The sequence below is a fragment of the Drosophila rhopaloa genome, unplaced genomic scaffold, assembly GCF_018152115.1.
Source record: "Drosophila rhopaloa isolate 14029-0021.01 unplaced genomic scaffold, ASM1815211v1 contig_3, whole genome shotgun sequence".
Lineage (NCBI taxonomy): Eukaryota > Metazoa > Arthropoda > Insecta > Diptera > Drosophilidae > Drosophila > Drosophila rhopaloa.
In genome coordinates, this window is record NW_025335123.1 from 21,884,766 (window position 1) to 21,912,042 (window position 27,277).

General features: G+C 44.1%; 1 protein-coding gene across 2 annotated transcripts; it reads left to right on the forward strand.

Moving 5' to 3' along the window:
- Window positions 1-2,467: 2,467 nt before the first annotated feature.
- Window positions 2,468-26,893, forward strand: LOC108045352. Of its 2 annotated transcripts, none has more exons than XM_044460898.1 (6): window positions 2,468-3,149; window positions 8,565-8,657; window positions 19,447-19,740; window positions 20,866-20,994; window positions 21,072-24,865; window positions 25,016-26,893. In XM_044460898.1, the coding sequence occupies exons 1-6, from the start codon at window positions 2,982-2,984 to the stop codon at window positions 25,785-25,787; spliced, it is 5,250 nt and encodes a 1,749-aa protein (XP_044316833.1). In that variant the 5' UTR covers window positions 2,468-2,981; the 3' UTR covers window positions 25,788-26,893. The 2 variants fall into 2 exon arrangements, with proteins under 2 accessions (XP_044316833.1, XP_044316832.1); XM_044460897.1 differs by lacking the exons at window positions 2,468-3,149; window positions 8,565-8,657 and adding exons at window positions 13,550-13,810; window positions 18,219-18,703.
- The last annotated feature ends 384 nt before the right edge of the window (window positions 26,894-27,277 follow it).

A 27,277-nucleotide genomic window follows, 5' to 3' on the forward strand; every position in this document is an offset into this window, starting at 1 on the left:
AACCGATGCGATTGTGCAACCGACTAATGTAGATCAACTATTGCGGAGTTGCGGTGACTGGAGGCGACCTTCCTATCCTCCTATTTTCAACCGGCCACGCCCCCACTGCGCCCATTTCGGACTGGCCATAATGAGCTGATGGATTTTGGCCGTTAGCGGTTGGCAGCATGGAAAATTGCAAATTATTATGACGGGGGAGAAGTGACTGATGTTGGATTTCATTGGCTGGGGGGAAATCGAAGGCGACAAGTGATTTTGGCGAATCGGCAGCTGCGGCAAATGAATTTCAATTTAATTAGCCAACCCAGAAAACAGCAGGTGTTTGTGTGTGTTTTTGTGTGAGCCAAAGGAATGCCAATGTAATTGCCACAATTTGTTGCCGGCTGCTGCACGACTCCAGCAAGTACACACAAAAATTATCATAATTTTCAACGTTTGAGCCGAATTCGCAATTGTCAGCTGTGTTCGCCAAAGATTTTCAGTCATTTATAACAACTATAATATGGAGAAATATCTGAGAAATCTACAAGAAGAATCAGCTTAAGCATACAACAAGCAAAAGCTTGTCAAAATAAAGTCTGATCTATAGTGAAGATGTATTGTAATTAATCTGTAAATAAATGGCATTTTAAATGCTAATTAAATCTGCTCTAAATAATAGTAATTTCTCTAAGACACTTTTTCTTAGTTATGTATGTACTAGTCCCAAAAATCATTTTAAAAAGGGGTCAAGACCTTATTAACTTTTATCAATAAAATATATTTATCCACAAATGGATTAGCATAACTTCAAAGGTGTAAATTCTGATTTCAACCGAAGAAGTGTGTCATATATAAAATACAGCCAGTTTATGATAAGTTCATGGAGATATATTTTCCTCACTCTGCACCCATAAAAAAGAGGGGATCGAAGGGGGCGAGGGGGGGATCAGTCCCTAAGCGGCTTTTGGCCATCTCGCGTCTTTTGTTTAATGATAAGCTTCCATTTTAAAGGCGCGCTTGGCTTGGCTTCGATTTTCGATTTTTTCGAGGCTTTTGGCGCGCAATATTCTCCTGACTGCCCCGAGTGCCACATAAACAAGGCTTCTCCCGAGAATCGCGAAGAGCCCTGGAGAAACTGGCCCCCAAAACAAAAGCTAATGGGCCATGAACAAAAGCCAAAAAAAAGGAGAATTACGAAAAAAGAGAAGATGATGATAAAGAAGCAACCTCAGCCTCCAGGTCTGCAGCATCACGAGCATACTATACATGCTTATATACCAACTATATAGGAACCCACCACCAGCATCTGCCCCCGCAACTGCCACGCCCCCCTCCTTGCGCAGCCCACTTTGGCAACCTCAATAACAATATTTTTTGTTGCTGCTGTTGTTGTTATTCGCGTTTCTCTCGCGTTTTCTACCTTTTTGGCTGCTGTTGCACGTTGATTTTGGAACAGCGACTGCGACAAAACTCGTTAAGTCTGAAAAACGTGTTTTTTTTCGTTCGCTCTGTACCTTTTTCTCATTTACGTATTTTTCTGTCTTTCTGTTTTTATCGTTTTTTCTTGTTTTTCGTTTTCTATGCTGATCTTAACGGCCGCCATTTTGTCTTTGGGACTGAGTTCGAAGCAAGCAGTGCTTTGGAGATTTCTGGTTTTCGAATAAGACAAGCTCCAAGTTGGCTTGGTCAGAAAGTTCATTTGCCGGGGGAATTTTTACTGAGAGTGGAGAGAAGTTCGAACTTGTCTTGAGAAAAAGAGAACTTTACCTTTCGTATTGGGGAATTTTCTCAGCTTACTTGAAGCTTTTCTTAGAAATTCGAACTTGGCTTAGGCTTAAACTCGACATGGCAAATTTTGTATAGTGTAGTCAGTTGTATAAAATTATTTTTTATTCCAAGTGCACCCAAAAAAGTAGTCAATCAAAATTGGAAAATTTAAGAATTATTGCTTTTAAATATAGACAGGTTTCATAGTCAATTAAATATCTAGAAATCTTACTAAAAGTACAAAGTAAATTAAGATAAGAATACAGTTTTAAAAGAGTTTCAAATGGGACTATTAAATTCTAAATAATATTGATTAAAATATACCTGTTCTAAATTATATTCGTAAAAAAAAACGTGCAAGATATTCGTAATTATATTAGCAATATTAAAAGCCAATGAGTTTGCGCTTAAAACCAAACCCTAAGCGTAGCCCAATCCTTATTTTGATTCAGCACCCAAAAGTATGCAATGAATTCGCTAATTTCCTTCGGCATTTTGAAAATACCCCAGAAGAGCGAGGGAATTTCCCATATGAGCCGCCGACTTCGAAGCGGGGAAATTGTGGTTGCTTGGAACTTAATGTTTAGTGTTGTTTGCGCTCTCAACATCGAAAGACGTTTGCTCAGTCGCCGTCGCAGCTTCAAACAAAAACTTTATTTTTTTTTTTTGGCCAAACAACAAACACAACATTTTTTTCACCAACCCAACAAACAAAACATTTTTTTTTTTAACAAGTACAACAAACAAAACTATATTTTGTGGTGCAACCAAAAGAAAGAAACAATTGTTTTTTGTGAATTGAGTGAAGTGTTAGCAGAAGATTAATCAAGGGAAATCACAAACGAAATACTCTCAGAGCCAAGTTGCTCGTTAAATCCGTCTGGGTTTCTGAATGTGTGTGTGTGTGTTTGTGAGCGTGACATTAAAGCCAAAAGAGCCACAATAACAACAAATGGTAGCTAAGCTGTGGAAAAGCTAAAAAACCTTAAAAAACAAAAAAAAACACAGCTAAGTGAACGCAAACAGGTGCGAAAAGTACAAAAACGTACGAGAAGATAACGAAGAAGTGGCCTAAGAACTCAAAAAGGGTTGCGACAACTTCCCTTGCTGGCTTCTTTTTTCTTGTTTTTCCCATTTTGCGGAAGTTGTGGAAGAACCCAAAAAAAAAAAACAACAAAACAAAACACAATGTGCTGAAAAGTTCTTCAGGCTAAATAAAAATAACCTTCAATATGGATACGGTGGCCATTAAGACTTCGTTGCCACATGCCCCACTGGGGCAGCAACAACAATTGCTGCTGCAACAACAACAACCTCAGCAGACAATAACAACAAACGCCCAAACATCAGCGATCAATGCCAAAAACAACAATATTGGCGCATTTTTTCAGACCTGCAAGGTAAGAACCAAAAAAATGTTTATTCAACAAAAGAGGTCAACTGGGGTCAGCCCAAAAAAAAAACCAGAACTTCGAAACGCAAACAACGCAACCATAAAAAACATTTTCCGACAATGAAAATTGTCAACTTGCCCATTAAAGCCACACAGAATATAGCTCTTTCCCTATCTATCTTTCTATCTTTCCCTTTTCTGAGAAAAGTAAGAAATTAAAACGCGACTGCAGTTGACAAAAGCCACAAAAGTGTAACAATTTTCGTTGTGGGCGCACTTTTAATTGTCTCTATAAGTCCCCTTCTCTCCCAAAAAATGAGGCGGGCAACAGGGCATGATAAAGAGGGGTGGATTTAGAACGAGGTAAAGGTTCTTCAGGGGAAAACTAATATACAAGATCCGGCAGCCGAGAATTAATAGCCATGGAGTACCCGTAGATACAGTCATCAAAATATATCTCTTCTTTTTATTATAGGGAATCGAAACCATAAAATGTTCTTAGAATTGAAAGATCCTTTATTCAGGCAATAAAGGAAGAGCTCAAAGAATAAGGCAGCAAAGAAAACCTAGAACAGATTAGTTTAATCTTTAAGACTTCAGTAGATAGTCGTAAAATTTTACTATACCCTAATCGAAATAAGTTGGTAGTAAGCCATCAAAGAACCCACCTACTTTTCATAGAAAGTTCACAAGAAAATTCTATGATAATAAAAGAAGAAAGTCCGAAAAAGTTATTAGACCAATGGAAAGAAAACTATAGCTTTCCTCCAAAATTATGATTGCACCTATCACGTACCAAATGGATTGCCAAATGAAGATGAAAACGATTCGATCTCAGACGATTATCGGGCAAATTAAGCCAATGATGATCTGTGATGAGCAAGCTATCAAAAAAACCCATCTCATGCGATCATCCCCTATTATAAACGTGCCAAGCTCCATTAAATTTAAAACTCCATTCGATGGAAAGGTTGTCGAGCGGTGGCACAAAGTGCAAATGTGTCGCATAAGATGATCATGTAACGATGGACCTTACTCAACCCCACCCAAAAACTTGCAACCCGTGAAAGAAAAACAAACACGGCGAAAAGTGAGGCGTTTATAAGTCGACCAGTTCCATTTACGCGTCTTACATAACCGAAAAAAGCAAGTACGGTGACTGCGAGCATAACTTTAACTGTGACTGTAACAAGTACTATCACTAGCAAACAGCAACAAAATGTTATACCTTTATTTTAATATGGCAGGGGTTAAATCAATAATTTGTTAACCGTAAAATTTATTTAGAATAAAGGTTTTAATCAGACGCTACAAGTAATGCATATATTTTAGAAAAGTCTAAGATTACTTCATGCTATGAAATGTACAGGCCATTTATCATAGCTTAAGATCTGTTTCTGGTTATATGAAATCTAACAGAATAATTTGTTGGGATACATTATTATTTTTAGTATTTTAAACCGAACTATTAAAATCTTAATATATAAAATACCCATAGATTCAATACATAAATAATGTATTAACAAGTGGATTCACATGATTTCTGTGTTGGTGCAAGGCACGAAATGAAATAAACAGGCGATATATTAAATATTGAAAAAGTGTAAAAAGGGACCTTTGATTTTTCTGTGTGTGTGAAAGGCCAGGGGTTGATCGATGGCTTTGGCTATATCCTGGCTCACTCAGCGGGACGGCACTTGAGCCTGCCGCAGATGAGATGGAAACCCCAGATGAGATCCCGGCACGGACCTTTGTTTCCTGGGATGTTCGATAGTGTGCAATGCTTTGTGTGAGCGTGACACCATAATGCTGGAAGATCGCACAAAGGGATCTATATCTGCAGAGCTGTACCTGCTTTCCTCTTCTACCTGTCACGGTTCCAGTTTGTTGTTTATCCTGGGAAATATCTAAACGCTTGTGCAACTGTTGCCCATTGCTAGATTCCCTTTCCCTTCAACTTCAACTTCCCCCTCCATTTTCCCTTCCTCATGTTGTCACAAGTCTCGTTAAACATTTCGCTTTAATTTAATTGAATTTCCTCCGCCGACGTGCTCTTGTTGTTTTTTCTGTTTAACTTAATTATGTCAGTCAGCGCGTTGCAAGCATTAACCCTAACGTGCCGCAATTGTTTTACGCTCGAGTAAGAGACTCACACGGGCGAAGGGAAGGGGAGGAGGTTGAGGAGGGGCGGTTTTTTTGGGGAGCTGGGGATTTCAAGAGTGGGTGGTTGGTTGTCTCCTTTAAAGCGCGGAAGTGACACACAGCCAAAGACAAAGCATACAGCCACCTCACTCATGAAAATATTTCACATTTATCTATAAAGAAATTCCACATAAATAAAACTAGTATGCTAATCAATTCGAATGAGGCTGCGATTGATACGCCAAGGGGGTGGGGGTGGGGGTGCTATAAAAAACACAGAAAAAAATCATACACCTCTTGCTGATCAGTAGCAACATAAGTTCACTGAAAGTTTTTTAAATCGCTAATATTAAACCTTTTTTACAATATCTATCGACTAAGAAAGGTGTTCTCGTTTCAAATAAAATTTGCTATGAATAAAATATAACACAAAATGAAAGTTTATTATTTGACTTAATATAAAATATTGCTTTAACTTTAAACGCTTGTACAATACTTAAAGAATTGATAGGTTTTATTAAGGCCAAATAAAATAGTAAATTAAAAGTAGGTAATACTAAATACTGTGTGCAAATAAAAAGTGCACAAATGAAATAAAATATTAGATATTTATTTTTGTCATATCAAATCCAGAGTTGAATACATTTTGTACATGTGTATAGTAATATTTAGTGGTTTGGGGGGCCTTAACAACAACTGCAAATATGCGCAGCTGCGGCGATCGAACAAATCTCAATGTTGCTAACCAACTAACCAGCTAACCAGCAACAAACATCCGAAGCCGCAGCAACAGGTTGAGCATAAATTATGATCAAAGTTAACATTTTTTTTCAATTTATCTGCCTCTTCTTCTTCTTCTATGGCCGACTTATAGCCGTGTTGTTGTTGCTGTTGCTTTGAAGGGAAATTTGGTTTTTTGGGCATTTTTTGGCTGGTTTCGTTTGTTAACTTTCACAAGCACATTTTTATTCATTCGTCTGTTGGTCAAAAAAAAATGTGGCAGAAAGAAAAATTATGGGTGGTGCTGGGTAAAGGGGGTGGGAGGGATAGATTTCCCTGGCAGTTTGTCGCCTAAGTCATTGGTTTTTCCTCTTTGGCTTCGCATTTCCTCCAGCATGTTCTTCCTCATCTTTCCCATCTTTCGTCTGCTGGCCCACTAAAGCCGCTTATGTAACCGAAAATCAGACTGCCAAGTCATGGCAAAAGACTAAGTGATTCGCCTAAAAATGGCCGAGATGCGGGAGATACAAAAAAAAGGGGGAATAAGATTGAGCAAAGGTTGGTAAGGCTGTGTTACCAAAAATAGGTTGTTTGATAAAAGTAGCATATATACATTGTAACTTAAGGCACATTGCAGTTTCCTTTAAAAATCTATATGAGTTTGTAAAACGCTAGACATGAATACAACCTACAGTTATATAAGTTTTGAATAAACTATTCATTAAAGTAGAATGCAAAAAAAGAAGGGCATTGAAATACATCACATTTCATGTTTTAGCCAATAAATGCTTTAACAGCTGCAGACTTAGACTATCGTTGGTAATATTATAAGTACATCAGCATATTAACCACAATAGTTATATTATATTAAGCAATATTAAAACCATATATTTTAACCACCTTGACTAACTAAGCATTCGAAGAACCTGTCACGATTTTCCCCATCCATCACTTGTCGTGAATCCATCAGTGGCTATAAATCACCGCCAGAATGACCTGTGGACACCCACAAAGTCCACTTCCGCTGGGGAAACACGTGGGCTGCACCACCGAACCATCGAACCACTTAACCACTGGAACCACCCACATTCAAGTGTATCGCAGACAATTTAAACTAACTCGAATTCGAATTTAGTTTTTCCCGCCTAATTGGCTCACTTTACATTGTTATGGTCAAGATGTGTGTGGGTTGGAAGTGGGCGTGGGTCAGCGCTTTAGTATATTCAGTGGACTTAGTGGATTCAGTAGCACGCGCTAAGCGTCATCTTCCGGCAGTTATCAGAGGGAGAAAGACAAGAAAGAGAGAGAGAGAGAGGGAGAGGAAGAAGGGGGCCCACTAATGACTTCCTATTTTGGTGAACTTGTCAATTGGCCATCGATGGGTGGATTAATTAGCCTGTAAATGCCCAAAAAGACAGGAAATAATTTCCTTTCCTCCGCTTTGTTCATAGTGTTTCCCCATTTTTCCTATTTTTCAGCTCTTCCCCAATGTTTCGTTTTGATTCTGTTCCTACCTGACTATACTTCGCTTTATGAATTTTATATTTGGTTTAATCATAAAAGCAAAGTTTGTGAATTTTATGGGTTCAATGTGATTGTCAATCAATTGTAGGTATAATAATATCTGAACCATTTCTAATAGTTTGATCCGCAAACTTTTATTAAGCCTCTTCTTCGGTATACATACACACATCGGTGTTCAGTTGGGTGTCTAATACCTTTTTTTTGTCGGCTGACCAAGCATTTCTTTTCTTTTGGCCAAAAAACAGGCTCGTGCTCCGAACTTTTTAGCTGGGACTTGGGGGCTTATGGGTAAGGCAGCTGCTCCGACTGGACATTATGGGTGCCTAAGTTTTCTAACTGTTTGCTGACCGGTTTATTTTTGGTTTTCGGCTTTATTTTTTTTTTTTTTGAGCTGCTCCAAATTGAATCGTACTCTTTTTGGCATTAGAAGGGAGCGGGGCTTTCACTTGGCCGATTGTTAATTACAGCCCTTGGAACGGCTTAATTGATAGATCGACGACTGGGGGGCCGTGATTCATATTCATCCCAGGTGAACTCTGACTTCAAAACGAAAACAACAGCGAAAGACGAAAGACGAAAAACGAAAAGGCCGCCAAAAGTCGAGATCGAAGAGAAACTCCAGACGGGTTTTCCAGACTCGATCGGTCTGCTCCGGCCACCCAAACTCAAAAGCCTGTCTGAGAAGTCCAAGATTTGGCTGGCTTTTGGCTGGCCATTTATCCATTTGCAGTTTTGTGGCTGTGGCGGTGGCTGTGGCCGAGTACGAAACTGGTTTTTGGCCAGCATTTTGTGGCGCGACTTTTGGGCAACTCTCTTGAGCGTTCGGTGTTTGAGCCTTTGTCTGAACACACACACAAGATATCGCTGGCAAGATGGCGTCGTCTTAACCGGTTTGGGCCTCTCTTTTGTTATACACACAGAGATTTGATGGAGATAGCCTGCTGTGGTCTGTTATGGCCCCTTCTTTCCAGCCCCAAAACTTGACTCTCTTCTCTGTTAGCCAAGTTGGTTAATGCCCGTCCGTTCTCTTTTGCAGGTCTTGTGGCACTTGGACGCCTTTCGACGATCGTTTCGCGGCCTAAATCAGCACGTTTGCGGTGGCCAAGACTGCATCTTCTGCGCCTTAAAGGTAAGTTCGAAATTCGATATCCAAGACACAAACCAAGCGAAGATCGTAAGACGTTGCTGAGTACAGATTTTTGGTTAACAATTTAAACTCATTATTTTGTTTTAAGATATTTAGTTGCTATTAAAAATAATATAATTTTAAGAAACAAGATCATATAGATATTTTGTAAATTACTAAATTAGCTTTGCTTAAGACTTAAAACTTTAGCTCTGACTTAAACCAATTGAAGGATGCTGCTAGGAACAGTTTCGCTTGAATTAATGACTTTAAACATTTATAAATAACGTATACAAGTATGTACAAAAATGAAAAAAATAACTAGCAAAAACATTATTAAACCGTTTTTATCATAAACAAAATTTAAATAAGAAGAACTAATATTATTACACAATATATACAACTTAAAAATATGTGTAGTTGTTTATAAGATAGCGATATATAAAATAACCATGACCTTTGCCAATTATTGTCTATAATAACTAGCTGCCATTTAATTACATATAAATACAAAGTTGGTAACTTATTTATAAAACTAAAGCATACTTTTGGTCGTACCAAAAGTTTTCGACGATAGGTGGCGCCACTGAGGATTATGGCCATGTTTTAAAGAAATAGTGTCTTTAATTTTCTCAGGTTTTTCGCTCGTTTGCCTGGCTAAAACGAAGACCCAAATAAAGCAATTAAGCGCCAGGGTCAGGTCAATTTTCCCAGTCGCCTGTCTGGCTTTTCCAGATTTTCCGCACCCGATTTCCGACTGCTTGGCAGCACCTTAATTGCCAACATGCCGTCTTGTCTCCGTCTCCGGAAAAATCATCATTTGCTCACACGCAGCCCCTTTCTCATCTCTTCATCTGTTCAGCTGCTCAAGTGCGTTTTGTGTTTTTCCCCAGGCTTTGTGTTCTATGAGTTTTTCAATTCCAAATTTTTTCCAGTTTCCCAGGGCCAGGGGAAATCCAGGGAAAAATAGTTGAAATCCTTAAATCGGCAATCCCGAAAAAATGCAACATTGAATGACTCTACCTGGCAGGTTCACACCCCCTCCACCAGAAGTTGGCATGTCCAGGGGTGTTTAGATCCCGGCCCAGGATAAGTCCTGGAGTCCTGCAGTCCTGGGCCACTGGTCACGCCTTCCACGACCCTTGCAGGACCCTCTAGCGTGACCGACCTTAGTGCGGCTCGTTTGTCCTGTTCTCACCTCGTTAAACCACGAATTAAACTCGAGTCAGGCGCAATTATGCAAATGTCCGTTAGTAATCGTAGAGGGAGTCAATAAACTCCACGGTCCTTAAAAAATACTTTCCAAATGAGAACACAAAAGATTGCATTCCTCTAATAAATATAAACAGAAATAAAATATTCATGAGAAAAAGTACAGCATTGAAATGTATTTATTTATTATTGGCGCAAATGATTAATTAAAACAATTGGTATAAATAAATCAAAGCTGCAAGCCCCATTATTTAAATATACCCTAAAGTTTTCATGCCAAAATGTCATACATTTTATCACATACTTATATTAATTAAATCTTACAAACATTTTTAAAACACATTCTATGTTATCTCATCGCTCTGTAAGGAATCTCCCATTTGCACAACTGCTGTTTATATTTCACTCGAGATAAATCAAAACCTCACTTCTATATTGAGTCCCCTTTTAATTTTAAGAAAATGCATTATTAAACAACAAAGAAAATATCATCCAGTCATCAAAAAGAGACCATAATTGTCCGAAGTGAAAAAGCAAGGGGACTTTGCAGCGAGACTTTCCATAAAGTGGAAAAACTGAGTAGAGAAAAGTGAGCGGGGGGGGATCACCCTCCCATTCGGCTGGTGCCATATACAAACCAGACCAGCGGATGATCATCGTCATTATCTGGGTGATCATTAGCAGGAAGATCATTAGCCAGAAGAAGAGGACCCAAGTCCAAAACCCAAACCCAGAGTAGCATCTTCCATCGTGCTAACCCCTGTGGGCAAGCGACAAACTCGTGACGTTCGGGAAAAACTCCAACAAACAAAAGGCAAGAAAACGACTGTACGCGACTGTACTTTTCGGGCCAAGACACTCATGCTCTGGCCACGATACAGGGTGTTCACCGTGCCTCTCTGGTTTTCCCTCTCTTCAAACACTGATGACGACGAAGTGGAAAGTGTTGGTGCCTCTTCTCCGGTTTGTTTTTGTTTTTGTTTGACTGTTTTGTTTTGACTGTTCTGCACCTTCGTACCTCCATGCCTCCATGTAGTATCCCCCTCCAAACCCTCGTAACCATGGCTGCCACTTGCCACTTGCCCACTTGTTTGCTGCCACATATTAAACGAGAACGAGAACGAGAAAGGGGCAAAAGCGCAGAGGGCCTGTCTTCGCTTTTTTGCATTAATTATACGAACCCCGGCTAAAATTAATTTTTACTCCACCTATCCCGCGGGAAGAACACACACTATTTAATTATGAAAATCGTCGTCGCCGAAGACATTGGCCTCTTTGGGCTGGGAAACTCCCACGATTGCGATCGCATTTTGACCGTTCCCCACGCTGATTGTTATATTTAGTATATATGGTATAAGAGGGTTAAGAGCCCGGCGACCGGGAACTGAACTTCTTGATGAAAAATCGTCTCGACTGCTGTTCCGCCTCAATGCACAATTCCCATTAGACCGCTGACTTTTCATTCTGCATTTCCAGAAAAAAAACGGAGAGAAAAAGTAAGAGGAAAACCAAAGGACAAAGTCATTAGAGCGGCGACGCAGACAACAATGTCCTCTTTACCGGGAAAATCAGTTCTATCCAAAGTCCAGAGACCGCAGACCCTTGATCGTGTGCCACTTATCATCGCTAAGCTCTGTTTGCCCTCCAAACATGGATACTCCAGATTTTGGATTTTCGGGTACTCCCTAATCTCGACTGCATCTAAAGTAAGTGCAAACAAACAGCCTTTCGGGGTTTTTTGTTCGCTGTTTGCCTAGAGCCGCCATAAAAAAGCGATGATATTAACATGGAAAAAACAGGGGGGTATTACTATATAGTTTATGGGTAGGGCCGATCGGAGGGCACGAGCGTGGCGAAGTGCAGGTGATAATCGGAGATGCGAAGACAAATCCATTTCCATCATCATCATATCTCAATCTGCGTGATTCACTCTTCAGTCGCGATAAACAAAAAAAAACCCATGTACATTGCCGCTCTTTCGCTTCAATTTTGTTAAGCTTTATTTCGGCTTTTGTTTTATTTTCTGGTTTTTATTATGTATGTCTTAAATTTATTCGTTCGACGTGCGATATGAAGGTTTTTTTTTCATTCGCGCACCGCCTTGACAAAGAAATGCAGTCAATCGACAACGGAGAATCCATCAATTATAGAATAGTTTTCTTGCTTTTGGTTTGATATTTTAGCTAATTTTGCATTTGACATATTAGAAAAAGAACCCTCAGCGTGTTCATCCATCAAAATGGTCGGTGTTTTGTTTTTTATGCTATCCGATTTCTATACTCCTCAAATGGTCAAAACGTTTCAGCCAAAGTTGATTGATCAGATCTGTGTTTCTGTTTGTTTTGGGAAAAATGGTAAAGGGAATAGAAATTTAAAACAATGATTAGTTGAAGCTTTTACAGTTGGTGGATTTCTAAATTTTCTTTATTTTATTATTAGTACTTGGAAATATAGGAAATATAGTGTATATAATAATATAATGATAGTAATGCCTTAATGCTATTTTATGTTGACATTTCCAACTTTCTGTACTTACTTTACTATATTTTCTTGAATCCAATATTATGTAAATATTTCCAATGCAATTCCTTTCACTGCTGCATCTCAGTTTGGTGTGCAATTGACTTTGGACACAATCAATCAACTGGTATTACACAGTCGAAGTCTCTCCATGAGTCACTCACTGATTTCGGTTTCGAAACTCCAACAGCGGCTTCTTTTTGAGTCATGAACTCGTTGGCGGGTGGATGGTCCTAAACTTTTGAACCCAGCGAAGAAAGAGGCCTCTTGTTTATCCCCCTTTTTTTTGTTGGTTTTTGTTTTAGAACTGCAGCATCTTCATGACACGATAACGTGCCTCACTTTTACCACTCCACTCACCTACAACCGAGATAAACCCCAGATATACCCTTCATTTTGTTTCGAATCTCTTTTATTTGGGCCACAAGGTTTATGGACGATTGAATTTATTAAGGTTTTCCATGGAATCGCAGTGGATTTTTGGTTATTTTCTTGTTTTTTTTTTTTTGATTTTGTAGGGTTTGCGCATGCGCACGCGTTTTGCTGGCGTTTCCGTTTTTACAGGCTGACTCATAGACCTCAATATCTCAAGATCTGAAGATCTGAAGATCTGCAGAGACAACCATGGCCACAGACTCCAATACTGGTTTGGTCTATTATATTACGATTCTGGTGTATTACCATTATCTAAGCTGCAACATGATTTGAACTTTTCTTTATACCGCTGCTTGCATTTCATTTCATCTCACTTCATTTGTCACTTGCATTGAGGTACAAATCTGGGAACAGGGTACAGGGTGTCTTGCGTGAGGAAATCTGAGAAACAGAGACTTGAGAATTCTCGAGAGGAGATGGAGAGAGAGAGAGAGGGAGAGAGAGATAAAAGACGAGAGAAGCGTCGTTTACCTGCTCGGCCAAGGCATTTACCTGTTTGGCCTACTACAAGACAAACTCCCCCGTTTTCGGATTGAGTTCGGTTCGGGTTTTTGGGTTTGCTCAGGTGAGTTCGCTGTTGATATAACTGAAGTTCTGGCTGTTCCCCTGGAAAACCAGTTTCCCCAGAGAGTCAGTCGCTCTTGGCTTATGTTTCCCGCTCTTTGGATGGCCAAAAGCCAAGCGGCCAAACGAGTTTCAGTTGCGAGGCAAATTTCCGAGTCGACGGACGTGTTTTTATCGGCGGTCGGTCGCTCTATCCATAAATCCCCCTCCAGAATCGAATCTCAGTTGAAACCAGAGTGAAGAATTGCGCGCGCGGCAAACAAAAAAAAAATAAAATAACAAGTTCAAATAAAACTCAATTTTTTTCTGGTGCCTGCAAAAGTTTACCCAAAACAAATCAAACAAAGAGCCTCAGAGCTGTGCTAAAATCAAGATAAACCATTGGAATACTTTTATATACACAAAATACAAGAAAAAATGTTTGCGTAAGTTGAAAACTTAAACAAAAGCTCAAACAGAACACTCAAGTTTTTGGCCAGTTTTTTGGGTTTGGTTATTAGAAGTGAAACAAAGGAGTTTGGGATTAGTTCTCTAAAAAAGATCGCAGTGCTGTTCACATGGAATTACCTGTTCTTTTTTTTGTTTTTGGTTATTGATTCTTTGATTTGCGTGGAGCATGTGGGTCCGCTTTAAAAATCATAGCGGTCCAAATGGCTTAAGACCGCCAACCGCCAACCGCCAACCACCAACTTGTTTTTCCCTCACCTTTTGTGAAGATCTTTTGGTATGTAAATGCCTGGCAGCCCGCAGCCTTCGTGGAAACCTGCTACGAGCAGGTACAGTGGGCACTCGCCTAATGCATTTATGCTGCTTATTAAAGATTAATCTGTGCGCGGCACGCAGGCTCTTTATACACTTATTTTTGTATATTTATATTTCTCAAGAGCCGTGGGCTCGTTTCCCTAGGGAAAGTCCAGGGAATCACGCGATCTTGAAGTGCGATTTTTTTTGTTGGCCAAGAGGAGGTGTTTTCCAGTCGTAGTTTTCAATTTGCATGGACTTGGACACTCCACTCGCCCAATTGAAATGCAGGCCATCAACCCAGGCCGGGTTCCTTCTTTCGGCCCCGGCAATATGTCACCATCATCATCATCATTATCAATGGCCATCAGACTCTTGGCCTCTTCTGCCCCAGTCGAATATTAAGCGGCAGATTTGTGTATTTATGGTTAATTCTTGGCCCTGTGACGCCTGTCTGGCATATGTAAATATGTGGGGATGGACAAAAAGACAACCATTAGCCGCCATTTGGCAGGCGACTCACGTGCGCAAATCGCTGCCACAGGTTGCCGCTGCTGCAACACTCCCCTTTCACCTTTCCGTGCCCAGAAATACACCTTAATAAGCGAAGACAGGGTGTCATATCTAATATTTAATTATTCTGCGTTTTTCAAAGGGAAATTAACAGCTTAGGATTATTCAGGTGCCCACTTAACAATTCAATATAATAGACTTAAAAAAAGAAAAACAGAATAAGTAAATACAAGTCACACAATGGAAAGGGTTAAAAAAATATAATAGTTAGATACATTTCTAATATGTTTCTCATTTCTTAAAGTATTTATATTTATTCTATGGTTGTTTTATTTTAGGTAAATAATTTCTTGTTGCCAGAGTTTCCCATTATTCCGATATCCAAGACATTGAAATATTTCTTGCCATGTAGCTTCTATTTCTATGCCTCATTTATCAGCTTGCCATCGCTGTTTTCGCTGCTGGGTTCTCGGCTTGGGACATCTGCAACATGGGTTGCAAGTTGCAGGTTGCACGTTGCTGGTGGGTTGCTGCAGGTTCCCAGATTTTACCTTTTTTTTTACCGCACTTCAGGTAGACTCGCTCTTTGTCTCAATCTGGCTGAGAAAAAGGTCAGTTGTGGTCTTTGTTGCCGCTGTAATTGCGGAAGTAGAATACATTTGGCTAAATCCAGCGTTTAGGCCCCCGCTTGTGGCTTAACAATTAAAGCCCATAAATCATCAAGTTCGCAAAAAAAAAAAACAAAAAGCAAACAGAAACAAAAAGAAAAACAAGCGAATATAACAACAACAGAAGCCAGCGGCAATAATAAGAAGTAATAATAGTAAATGAAAACATTTAGCTGCAGGCCAACTTGTTTTGCATTTGAGAAACAGCTCTCCAAAGCTCTCTAAATATGTTTCTGTATCTGTATCTGCATCTGTAAATGTATCTGTATCTGTATCTCTAACAACTCCGGTGTGTATCTGTGTATCGGCGATCGGTGTGCAAAGCTAAAGCTAAAGCCCAGATCTATAAATAGTGTCGGTTGGGGTCTCAAGGACTGCCAGTTCGGTTTCCCCGCCAAGTGTCGCCTCATTCGCGACTCGACTCGACTCACAAATCAAAAGAGCAATCAAACTCGAGTCTCAAGTCTCGAGACTTGATCCACAGAATGGAGTGCGAAATATCAGACTATTGCGATGCACTTTAGTGAGGGGATGAAAAATAAATTGAAATAACTAAAAACTAACTAAAAAACTATGTAAAGTAATAAACATTCGATAATGAATACAACATTTTAATTTATTAAGCAAACCAAAAGATAAGTTCAGCTGAAAAAGTAATTCAAAGTTCCAGTTTAATATCACTTTAATTCCAATTAGTACTTATTCCATTGAAATGACTTAACTTACCACACATTTGGCCAACAATTATCATCCAAGAGATGATGAAGACCCCAAGTAATTCCATTTCAAGCCTTGATCGCATTTCACGATCAATCCCTTGGGCTTTTGCAGTTGCGCACTTGGCGCAAATCGTTGGCCAATTGCCGGCTAATTACATGGCCTAAATGATTCGCCAACTTCCAGTTTCTTTTTTCTTTTTTTTTTTGGCTGTGTGGCAACAGTCTGGTCCAGTGGTTCAGTTGCGGCCCAAAAGCGGGAATTAAAGAGCGTGACGTTTGATTTTGTGCCCCAGACTAATTAGCATGCAACTGTTTTGTCAAATGAATGGGCAATTATACAACATACACTGAGGGGGGGAAACAGGAACTGCTGCACTTTACCTGGAAAAACAATTAGGGGATTCAACAAGCAAGTACAGAACAACAAAAAGTAAACAACTGGAAATCAGTGGGTTTTCCCTGTCCGAACTTCCGCTCGCCAACGGCGGCTTTTCCGCTTATTAAACACTTTTTATGTTTCGGGCCAGATCCTCGGCCATAAAATCCAGAATTGTCACCCAAAGTGCACTCAACTCCAGTGGAGTGTTTCAAATTTCCATTGTTTGTGTGTGGCACTATAAAATAACATAAACAAAGTTTATGGGTTTTAAAACGGGCTTTTGAGGTTTTCTGTATGCTTTTTAATATATTTTCTGTGTATTTTGGGGAGATAACATACTGGATAGTAGATACTACTACTAGTACATATGTTTATTCAATTACTATAAATTCAATAGCTTTTTTGTATCGAAACTAGTACGCATATTTATTGATTGTTAATGCACCTTGATACCCTGCTTCTCTTCTGATTACTTTGTGTATTTTTCCTCCACTTGAACTTGAACACTCGCTCATGCTGCACAGTGTAGGCAACTGCAAACTGATGAACTCACAACTGGCACCCTGCCCCTCCCCCCTCCCTCCTCCCTTCACCCTTCATCCCTTTCGAGAAACTCAAACAGTTGACAAGTGTTAATTGTGCCGATTGAAGTCCCCATTCGATTCCCAGTATTTGTGTACTTTCGCTTGTACTTATTGGGACTCAGGTAATAAGCATACAAGCACTTGAAAAATATGCAAATTTAAATATTAAATGCATATTGGTGCTTTTAACAATAATATTGTTCATAAATGGTCTTTGCATTAGTGCACTTTTTATTTGGAATTGTTTAAGAGGATTTCAAAGTTGATGAAGATTTGGAAGATTTTCTTGATATTTATTGACATTTTCTGCTTAAAAAGGCTATAATTCTTTTTCCTGCTTCTGGGAAACAATAAAATATTGTGTTCTGTGCATATCAGCCCGCATTTTAGTCGAACTTGGGTTGTTCGTGTCGTGTTGCCATTTTGTTTGGGCCAAACAATCGCAATTGACAGCAGCAACGGCAAAAGGCGTTTACAGATCTCGGCCATATGTCGCACATGGCGTCATTCCGATCCCCCAAGACCCCTATATCCCCTGGATCACCATTAAGATCGACTGGAGTCTCGGGTTCTATGGAGTGGCACTTCATTTTCAAGGCGTCAGCGGTTGTCAGGCGGCAACGGCAACATTAGACCGCTTTTGCCGCTTTACCGCTTTACCGCTGCACATGCAATTTGCGTTTTTTTTTCCCTCCATTTTTTTGTTCAGTTTTGAAGTTATTGTAGTTTTGCTGAATCGACTGGGAGAACTTTGTCTCGGTGGATTATATGGACCGGTTTGCTGGCGAAACTTTCGATTGGCCGCAAATGAGGTCGAGAGCAGGCCAAAAGCGAAAGTCAAGTCCAGTTGAGTTTGGGTTGGGGTTTGGGTTTGGGTTTGAGTTCAGTCTTAGGGTGTGCCGCCAAATGATGGTCCAAAAACCTGTCGCAGCTGCCATCGATACCCCAAGAAATACCCGCATGCGTACCTTTAATTGCCTCGTTTGGTTGCCAAACTTCCTCTTTAATTGCTGGGGTTGCAGGTTGCAATTTGCCTGTTTCTTGGGGGCTGACTTTGCACTTTGCCAGCACTTCCGCTGGCTGACTTCCCCCTTTTTTTTTTGTGTCTTCGTGCTGACTAGAGAATATCACACTTAACACCCCGGCCTGGTCAAAAACTTGAGAGCTACAAAAAGTGGACAAAAATGTAGGCAAAGCTAAGCAAATTTTTATTTAAATCATTTTCACAGTGACATGTTGGTCGAAAGAACGAATTAAAGGTGTGATTATCGGATAATATACTAGCAAGATGATCAAGTTCCGCTACAAGAGGAAAGAACCCACCAATGTGGTGGGCGTGGCAGTTGCAACTGGAGTATCCGGATCGGTATCTGGATCACCAGGATCAGGGGCAGGAACAGCCAATGGTCCAGCCGCAACCTCACCCGTTGCGGTTCCCATGCCCATCCACCATCCGCAGCTGAACCACCTGATCAGCAACAATGGAGGCACCCTGCCCCGGAGTAGTCCTCGCAAGCTGATCCTGGATGGAGCCGACAAGTCGGCCACCTTGACCCGCCAGCAGTCCAAGCAGAAGTCGGTCAGTGCCTTGGCCAAAGTGGCCAGCAGCGTGGAGTTGGCCGTAATGGGCTATAATGGCAGTGGCAGTGGCAGTGGCAGCATCAACAATCTGGCAGGGAATTCGGAGAGGGATCGCTGCATCAATGCGGTTATTGTAAGTCCAGGGAATACATAATATAAGCTAAGGATATATATATAAATAATAATACCTCATTACACCTCATTTATTGTATGGTTAAGTGTCTTGAAAAAGAAAAAATTGTAGTTATAAAATACTTATATTATACTAAAGATCGAAAATATGTATATAGCTCTTAGTCATATAAAGTATGTTATAATGTTTTAAACCTTCGAATTGTTATTTCTCCGAGGAACTTAAAGGTTAATACTAAAAATATATACCACATTTATTAGCGTATTAATAATCATAAAGTATACAAAAACCAAGTTATTTACAGGCACACCTAGTTTAGAAGTAAACAAAAAAAGCTTGAAGACTAAAACAAACACATTAGTCACCTTAGCTTTCTAATTAATTAACAGTTGTCTTATGACTTGATCATTTTCGGTTTTACAAAAATAACTCACATAAGTATAAAGTATATAAATAATATTTTTTAATGATGTATTATTATACTTTTTGATTTTAAACTTACATGATAATCAGCTTAAACATTACGAGTGTAAAGTAGGAAATGCTTTCAGTTCTTGCAGTTTACACGTAGCCACAGATAGCTTAAAATAAGCTAAAGTGAGATATGTTTAAGCAAATGAAGCTCACAAAAACCACTCAGCAATGTCATATGATAAGCTTATTTTTTTATAGAAAAGAAAAGTAAGATACTTTTGGCCATTTAGATATTTAAATAATTCCCCTTTTTTCTTCCAACAAAATAGGAACTCTTCCAGCAGCTGCAGACCAGTTCGGAACCGGCCTTGTGTCCGGAGCCACTGCGTCGGGCTCTGGCCAGCGGTCCTTTGGCAGGACGACGCTTCCCACTGGGATGCCTGGGCGACGCCGCCGAGTGCTTCGAGCTCCTGCTGCACCGCGTCCACTCGCACATCTCGCCGGATGATGGCGACTCCTGCGAGTCATCCGCCTGCATCGCCCACCGCAGGTTCGCCATGCGCGTCATCGAGCAGAGCGTCTGCAAGTGCGGCGCCAACTCGGAGCAGCTGCCCTTCACCCAGGTGAGTTTCTAACTAGGATTGGGATTCCAGGGATAGTTCACCCAAAACCTCATGGTCGTGGCCCACCCAGACTTCAAGTTATTCGAGCTCGAAAACCTTGACCACTTTTACTTTGGGTTATGACTTTAAAGTGGCATTACCACTGTAAACAAACAAACTACCAGAATTGCAGATTTAACTTCTTATCATAGATCCCCTTAAATCAATACATTAACCTTCCAATAAGAAATACCAAAGGTATTGTAATAAAACAAACCTAAAAATAAAGAGCTTATTAAATTTAAAATTCAAATTGTAAGAAACATATAACTTTTTAAGCGGAAGAGATGGAAAGTTCTTGAATCTGGCTCGTTTTGGGTTATGTTTTGCATTTGAAATACCCACCTGACTGGTTTCTCTATTTCTGCTTTATCTCTGCATACTATTTGCATCTTAATTGTTCATCTTAATGAGCCTGATTTATATTTGGCAGTGAGCTTAGGTCTAAGCTTAGCTTAATTTGCCAAAATAAACTCAAGTAATTGTTTGCAAACGATATGTATTTACCTTGATGTGGTTTATTTATAAAAGATAAAGAATGATTTTTAAAGAAGTACTTACTATAGAGAAGCAGAAACGGTAATAAAATGTTGTTCATATCTACAAAAGCTTTTGAGAAGCTGAGTAATGCTGGCCAGCAGTTGTCTGGTATCTTAAATCTCAAGTCCCTGAACTTTTCTGCCAGTGTAGACAACTCGTTTGTACCCCGACTGATGCCTTGGATGTGGAGATACGATCGGAGATCGTGGCGTGGGTTCCAGTTCGGAACACCTGCAGCACTCGGCGTTGCACTTGCCGAGTGTCCACTGTCTGCCACTTGTCTCTCCGTCCGAGAACAGTTACTTGGATGTGGTATCTGTTGCTCGAGAACGGGTTATGGGTTATGGCCATGCACATGCAGATTGGCAGCTCACTAAGCCGTCGGACCAGTTGGTCCCTTAAAAGGGGGCTGATTATCGATGGTATCGACTAGTCGTCTGGTTGGTGACGTCAGTGGTTTCAGTTTTGGGCTCGTGGGCGTACCACTTCCGTCTTGACCATATTCCGCAAATGGCTAATTGACTTCTGATTCCCGATCTCCCACAGATGGTGCACTACGTCTCCGCCTCGGCGTTGACCTCCCAAAAGAGCCTCGCCCTGCAATCGCACCAGCAACTGAGTTTCGGCCAACTTCTGAGGGCGGCCGGTAATATGGGCGACATACGCGATTGTCCGGTGAGTAGTCATATACCCAAATATATATATATAGCACACCCGGCTAATCTGTATCGTATTGTTAATCCCGAAAACAGAACACCTGTGGCGCCAAGATAGGCATTTGCCGGGCTTTGCTCAACCGACCGGACGTGGTGTCCATCGGCATCGTTTGGGACTCGGAGCGACCGGCGGCGGACCAGGTGCACGCCGTGCTCAAGGCAGTGGGCACCAGCCTGCGACTGGGCGATGTCTTCCACCAGGTCAGCGAACAGCGGTGGGCCCAGCAGACGCAGCACGAGCTGGTGGGGATCGTGTCCTACTACGGCAAGCACTACACCACCTTCTTCTTCCACACGAAGCTGAAGGTGTGGGTGTACTTCGACGATGCCAATGTGAAGGAGGTGGGTCCCAGCTGGGAGGGCGTGGTGGACAAGTGCAGCCGGGGCAGGTATCAACCGCTGCTCCTGCTCTACGCCGTGCCCCAACAGCCCGCGATCAATGGTGTGGCTAGCCATGTGGAGCTGCCGCCCAGTGTGGCCCCCATCAACGGATCGGTGGTCCGCCGGGCAGTGACCCCCAGTCCGGAGAAGCCCTGTCTGGGCAGCACGAGGAGGGCCATCACCCCCACTCCGCTGCGATCGCCCAGCAACGATTACCAGAACCTCAGTGTCATCCAGAAGAACATCTTTCCGGGCACCGACGAAACGGATGCCTACATCAGCCGGAAGACGGTGGAGCACGTGCTGAGTGCCCAGTACCAGAACCTGAGTGTGATTCAGGACAAGATCGGAGGTGGCGGTGGCGGCCCTAGCGGTGCGGTCAATGGTGTGGGCCCACAAAATGCGGACAAGGATGGGGGCTTCCTGAGCAGGAAACCCATTGAGGCGGTGCTGAGTGCCCAGTTGGCCAGGAGGCAGCACCTCCAGCTCCAGCGGAGTCACAGTGCGGAGTCGAGCTCCGGCCACGCCTCCTCCTCGAACGGGAGCTCCCCGCCCAGCGATGGGCTGACCATGCCGGAGCACCTGAACCAGCCACGTCGCCGGGATTCGGGCAACTGGTCGGGGGATCGGAACAGCGCCAGTTCGGCCAGTTCCACCACGCTGGACAACCCGTATCTGTATATGGTGGCCAAGCGGGGCGTGGCGGCAGTGCCGCAGAGTCCCACGCGTCATGGTTTGCCCTATGATCCCGGCTACGACTCCTTCTCGCTGAGCTCCACGGACTCCTATCCGCCGAAGCACGCCCTGAATCCGCAGCTGGCCAAGATACCCGAGGCGGCCAATGGAGGTGGAGGTGCGCCGGGAGGCGGCATGGTGGCACATGGCCATGGAATGGCACTGTCGGGGGACTGCGAGAAGCTCTGCCACGAGGCGGACCAGCTGCTGGAGAAGTCGCGTTTGGTGGAGGAGTCGCACGACCTGGAGACGGCACTGGTGCTCTGCAATGCGGCGGCGGGAAGGGCCAGGGCGGCCATGGATGCCCCCTATAGCAATCCGCACACGATGACCTTCGCCCGGATGAAGCACAACACGTGCGTGATGCGGGCCAGGAGCCTGCACCGCCGCATCCTGGTGGAGAAGGGGGCGGAGACGGAGGCCATGCCGGAGCTGAAGCACATGCGCGAGGGCAGCATCAGCAGTGTGAAGCATGTGCGCCAGAACAGCAAGGATCGCACGCTGGAGAAGGAGCAGCATCAGCAGCAGCAGCAGTTGCAGTTCCAGCAGATCCAACAGATCCAACAGATCCAGCAGATCCACCAGCAGATCCCGGCCAGCATCGAGATCTATGCCACGCTGCCGAAGCGCAAGAGTCCCCTAAAAGCACTGGCTTCTGCTGCCGCTGCGTCCACCTGCGATGACAATGCCATCGAGTACGAGCAGGAGAAGCAGGTGGCCACCAGCAGCGGGAGCAGTCCCGGCAAGCCGGAGCGGGAGAGTCGCTCCCTGTTCGGACGCAAGGACAAGGACAAGGACAAGGAGCGGGAGAAGCGGAGTCGCAGCGAGGATCGCAACAAGCTGACCCGCGAGTTCTCGCTCACCGAGACGCTGCTCGTCAACGCCAAGGACACGCTGAAGAAGCACAAGGAGGACAAGGACGAGAAGAAGGAGAAGGACAAGAGCGGCAAGAAGCAGCACAAGATCAGGCGCAAGTTGCTAATGGGTGGCCTGATCCGCCGCAAGAACCGCTCCATGCCGGATCTCACGGAGGCGGTGGACGATGTGGCTGCCAATGCCATGGGGGGCCACCTCACCCACCACCATCCGCACTATCCCGCCCAGGCGGGGGGCGTGGCCAACTCCGGAGGAGCCCTGCTGGGCAGCTCCGTGGACGACAGTGCCGTGGGCCTGGGCAAGCACGGGCACGGCATGAGTGGCTACATATCCGAGGGCCACTTCGATTACCCTGGCTCTGGGGTGGGATCGCAGTCCGGAGCGGGCAGCAACCCCAATCCGAATCTGGAGCGGAGCAAGCTGATGCGCAAGAGCTTCCATGGGAGTGGCAGGCAGCTGACCATGGTGCCCAAGGTGGCGCCACCGCCGCCCATGCGCACCAGTTCCACGTTGACTCCGCAGCAGCAGCAGCAGCAGCAGCAGCAGCAGCAGCAGTACCACCACGAGGCCAACCTGTCCAATCTCTCGGCCATGAGCTCGAACACCTCGATCAGCGAGGACTCCTGCCAGACGATCATCACCACGTGCGCCCAGGTGCACTCGGAGCAGAGTCCGCTGAAGGACCTGCAGATGCTAAGTGGGCAGGATGAGATGCCCCTGCCACTGCCACTGCCACTGCCCATGGAACTGCCCCCGTATCCGAGTCCACCGCACTCCGCCTGCCATTCGCGGCAGGCCAGCGAGGACTTCCCGCCACCGCCGCCGCCGGAACTTGACCTGGAGCCACTCAACCAGCAGCTGAGCCAGCTGCAGGCCTTGGAGGCGGCCAGCAAGCACCAGCGGCAGCAGCTGGACTCCCTGGAGGGCACCACCAGCATCCTGGCCCAGCTGCAGCAGCGGCAGCACCTGCTGAAGCTGCGCAAGGAGCAGGCCAGCCACCCGCAGGATGCCACCTGGCTGACGGAGCTGCAGGTGAAGCAGGCCAACGATCTGAGGGCCATGCAGCGCAAGCTGGAGGCATCCTCGCCGGCGAGTGTCAGGGATCTGGCCCACCGCTTCGAGCAGCCCTCCATCCGGTCGTATGCCTCGCAGGAGCTGCTCAGCCAGCCAGGTCAACCCACTGGTCAGCTGCGCACCCAGATGAACGGACTGCCCAGTGCCAAGCTGGAGGTGGACGAGGTGGACTGTGCGGCGAGGAGTGTCCTGCCCGCCCACCAGATCCTGCCCAAGCCCAAGTACGAGATGAGCCAGTCGCAGATTGCCGAGGAGATCCGCGAGGTGGAGCTGCTCAACACGATGGTGCAGCAGACGCTGGGCCAAAGTGCGGCAGCCACTGCAGCGCCGCCCAAGCGGGTGAAGAAGAAGAGCGTCTCCTTCTGCGACCAGGTGATCCTGGTGGCCACCGCCGGCAACGAGGAGGACGACGACTTCATACCCAATCCCATACTGGAGCGGGTCCTGCGCACGGCCCAGCATCCCAACGAGAAGGTCACCGCGCAGATGATCCAGCAGCAGCAGCAGAACATGCTGCGCCTGCAAACGGAGGCGCAGCCGCGACAGCAGTTGCAGCAGCAGTTGCAGCATCAGCAGCAACAGCAACCGTCGCCCATGTTGGGCAGACCGGCAGCAGCAACACCCACAGATATGCAGCGATATGTGCAACGGATACAGCAGAATTATCAGCACCTACAGCAACATCAGCAGCAACAGCAGCAGCAACAGCAGCAACATCAGCAGCAACAGCAGCAGCAGCAACAACAGCAGCAGCAGCAACAGCAGCAGCAACAGCAGCAGCAACAGCAGCAGCAACAGCAGCAGCAGCAGCAACAGCAGCAACAACAGCACCAGCCACAGCAGCAGCAGCAACTGCAACTGCAGCAGCAACAGCAACTGCAACAGCAACAGCAACTGCAGCAGCAACAGCAACTGCAGCAGCAACAGCAACACCAGGAGCTCTACCGCCAGCAGCAGCAACATCGCACTAGCATGAGTGGCATAGCCAGCCAGCAGCACTTGCAACAGATGGACGCACAGTACACCACAATGCCACGTCCCCTGCATCATCCGCAGCTATTGGCCCAAAGCTATTCCGTGCAGTTGCAGAAGCACCAGCAATTGCAACAGCAGCAACAGCAACTGCAGCAACAGCAACTGCAACAGCAGCAGCAACAGCAACAGCAGGTCCCGCAACAACTCAGTTTGGAATACTTTAGCAATGGCAATGTGGCGACTTCCGAGCAAGTGCCTCTGCCCTCGCCTTACCAGCGGGTGCCCCTGCCACATGGCTACTACCCACTGCCCAATGCCCAGCAGCAACAGCAACTGCAGCAGCAACTGCAACAGCAGCAGCAGCAACTGATGGCCAAGCCAGTGCAGAAAAAGGTGAGCTTTGAGCCGGGAACCAAGGGCGAAGCCGACATCCTGCCCCCGCCACCGCCACCTCCCCAAACCAAGTTGGCCCTACAGAACGGATTACCCGAGGCGGGAGGAGCAGGACTGGGATCTCCGGGAGCAGGAGCAGGAGCAGGAGCCACGGCTGCCATCACCGCCATACCCACCCGCGTCTACAACAATGCCATCGTGAAGGCCTCGGCCAAGGCTGTTGAATGCAACTTGTGCCGCAAACGACATGTGATTGCACCGGCGGTGTATTGCACCAACTGCGAGTACTACCTGCAGATGCTGAACCAGCGCAGATGATGACGACCTTCGCTGGACCACGTCTCTAGTGCAACTTTCTAGCCGTACATGGAACCTGTTAATCTCAAGCAATGCAATGCTGCCACGTCGCCAATAAGGATCCGCCAAGGATGTACATAGCATGGTTACAAATACGTAGGTCTAAGGAGAGAGGAGCGGACGGATTGCCAGGCGAATCGAGGATCAAGGATCGGGGATCAAGGATCAGGGATCAGGGATCTAGGCGGAACGCAAACTGAGGGGGAACACAGTCCTTCTATGGTTCCACATGAGAAGTTCCCGCTGTGAGAGTTAACCCACCCATCAGTGCCACCATGCCACCCACTCACCCACCCACCATCCAATGTCAATGTCCCCCAGCACCACACGCACACAAGCATATTGTACACTTCCATCCGCACCTACACATATACTTGACCAGGACTCGAGCGGTTTGTACACGATGCAGTGGCTTCGTTTCGAAGGAATCTGTATCTGAATCTGAATCTGCCGCTGCATCGTTTACAGCCAACTCAGAGCCATCTGTCGCCCCATTGGACATCGATCGCTTGACTAAACGCATTCCCAGATACTAAAAAACACCCACAATGCCTGGTGGTCCGCCATTCGCTCCTATCAATCGCATAAGAGTTTTTTTTTTTCGACCACGATTTTTAAATACATATTTTATTTACGCTTAAGGAATACGTTTTTTTTATGTGTGTGACGCCAGCAGTTCGAAACTCAGTCGCTGAGCTTCCTTGTGCGTGCTGTTGTCCAACGACACTCGCATTACAATTTTTTTTTTTCATATTTTTTATAGTTTTTAGTTGTACTCTTAATGAGTTGTAGCATTTATTTTTTTCTTAAAGTTTTCGTACTTAATTAGACTAAGAATATGTAAACAAACTTTTTGTGTCTTATGCATTTAAACGATTCCGTGTATTTATAGTGTTAATACTACTTTTACAATCTATACATACTTATATAAAGATTATATATTTTTATAATGATTTATAAAAGTAGATTTCTCTTTGCAGCATACAAGCAGCGAGAAAAGAGATGTCAAGCATCCACAAAAATGGTAAACAATTATTTTTTCTAAATAAATACATATAAAATAAAAATCCGGTGTTTTTACTTAGAAATATTATGGGCAAATCAAGGGACAAGAGCTGGGTTTATTTCAATTTTTAATTGAAATTGGAAACGAATTCTTCAAAATAGACCACATTGTTTGGTTGGAGTCTGCGCTAAGCCATAACAAGGACTTGCACCATGGGCTGAGACCCCGCTATGCACTGCTTTAAATAGGTCTAAAATTCCCAATGCGAGCAAGCGGTCTGCTGTCCTCAGTTTGAGAGGCACTGGTCAAATGTATATGTTTTTCTTGGCAGAGCGAATATATCATCTACATGATTTTATGACATGCCGTTTTAAAATCAGTTAGAAAAGTTCGAAGGTTTTGGGTCACTTTTTGGCATAGCCGTTTTTCGGAAATTTGGAAAGGG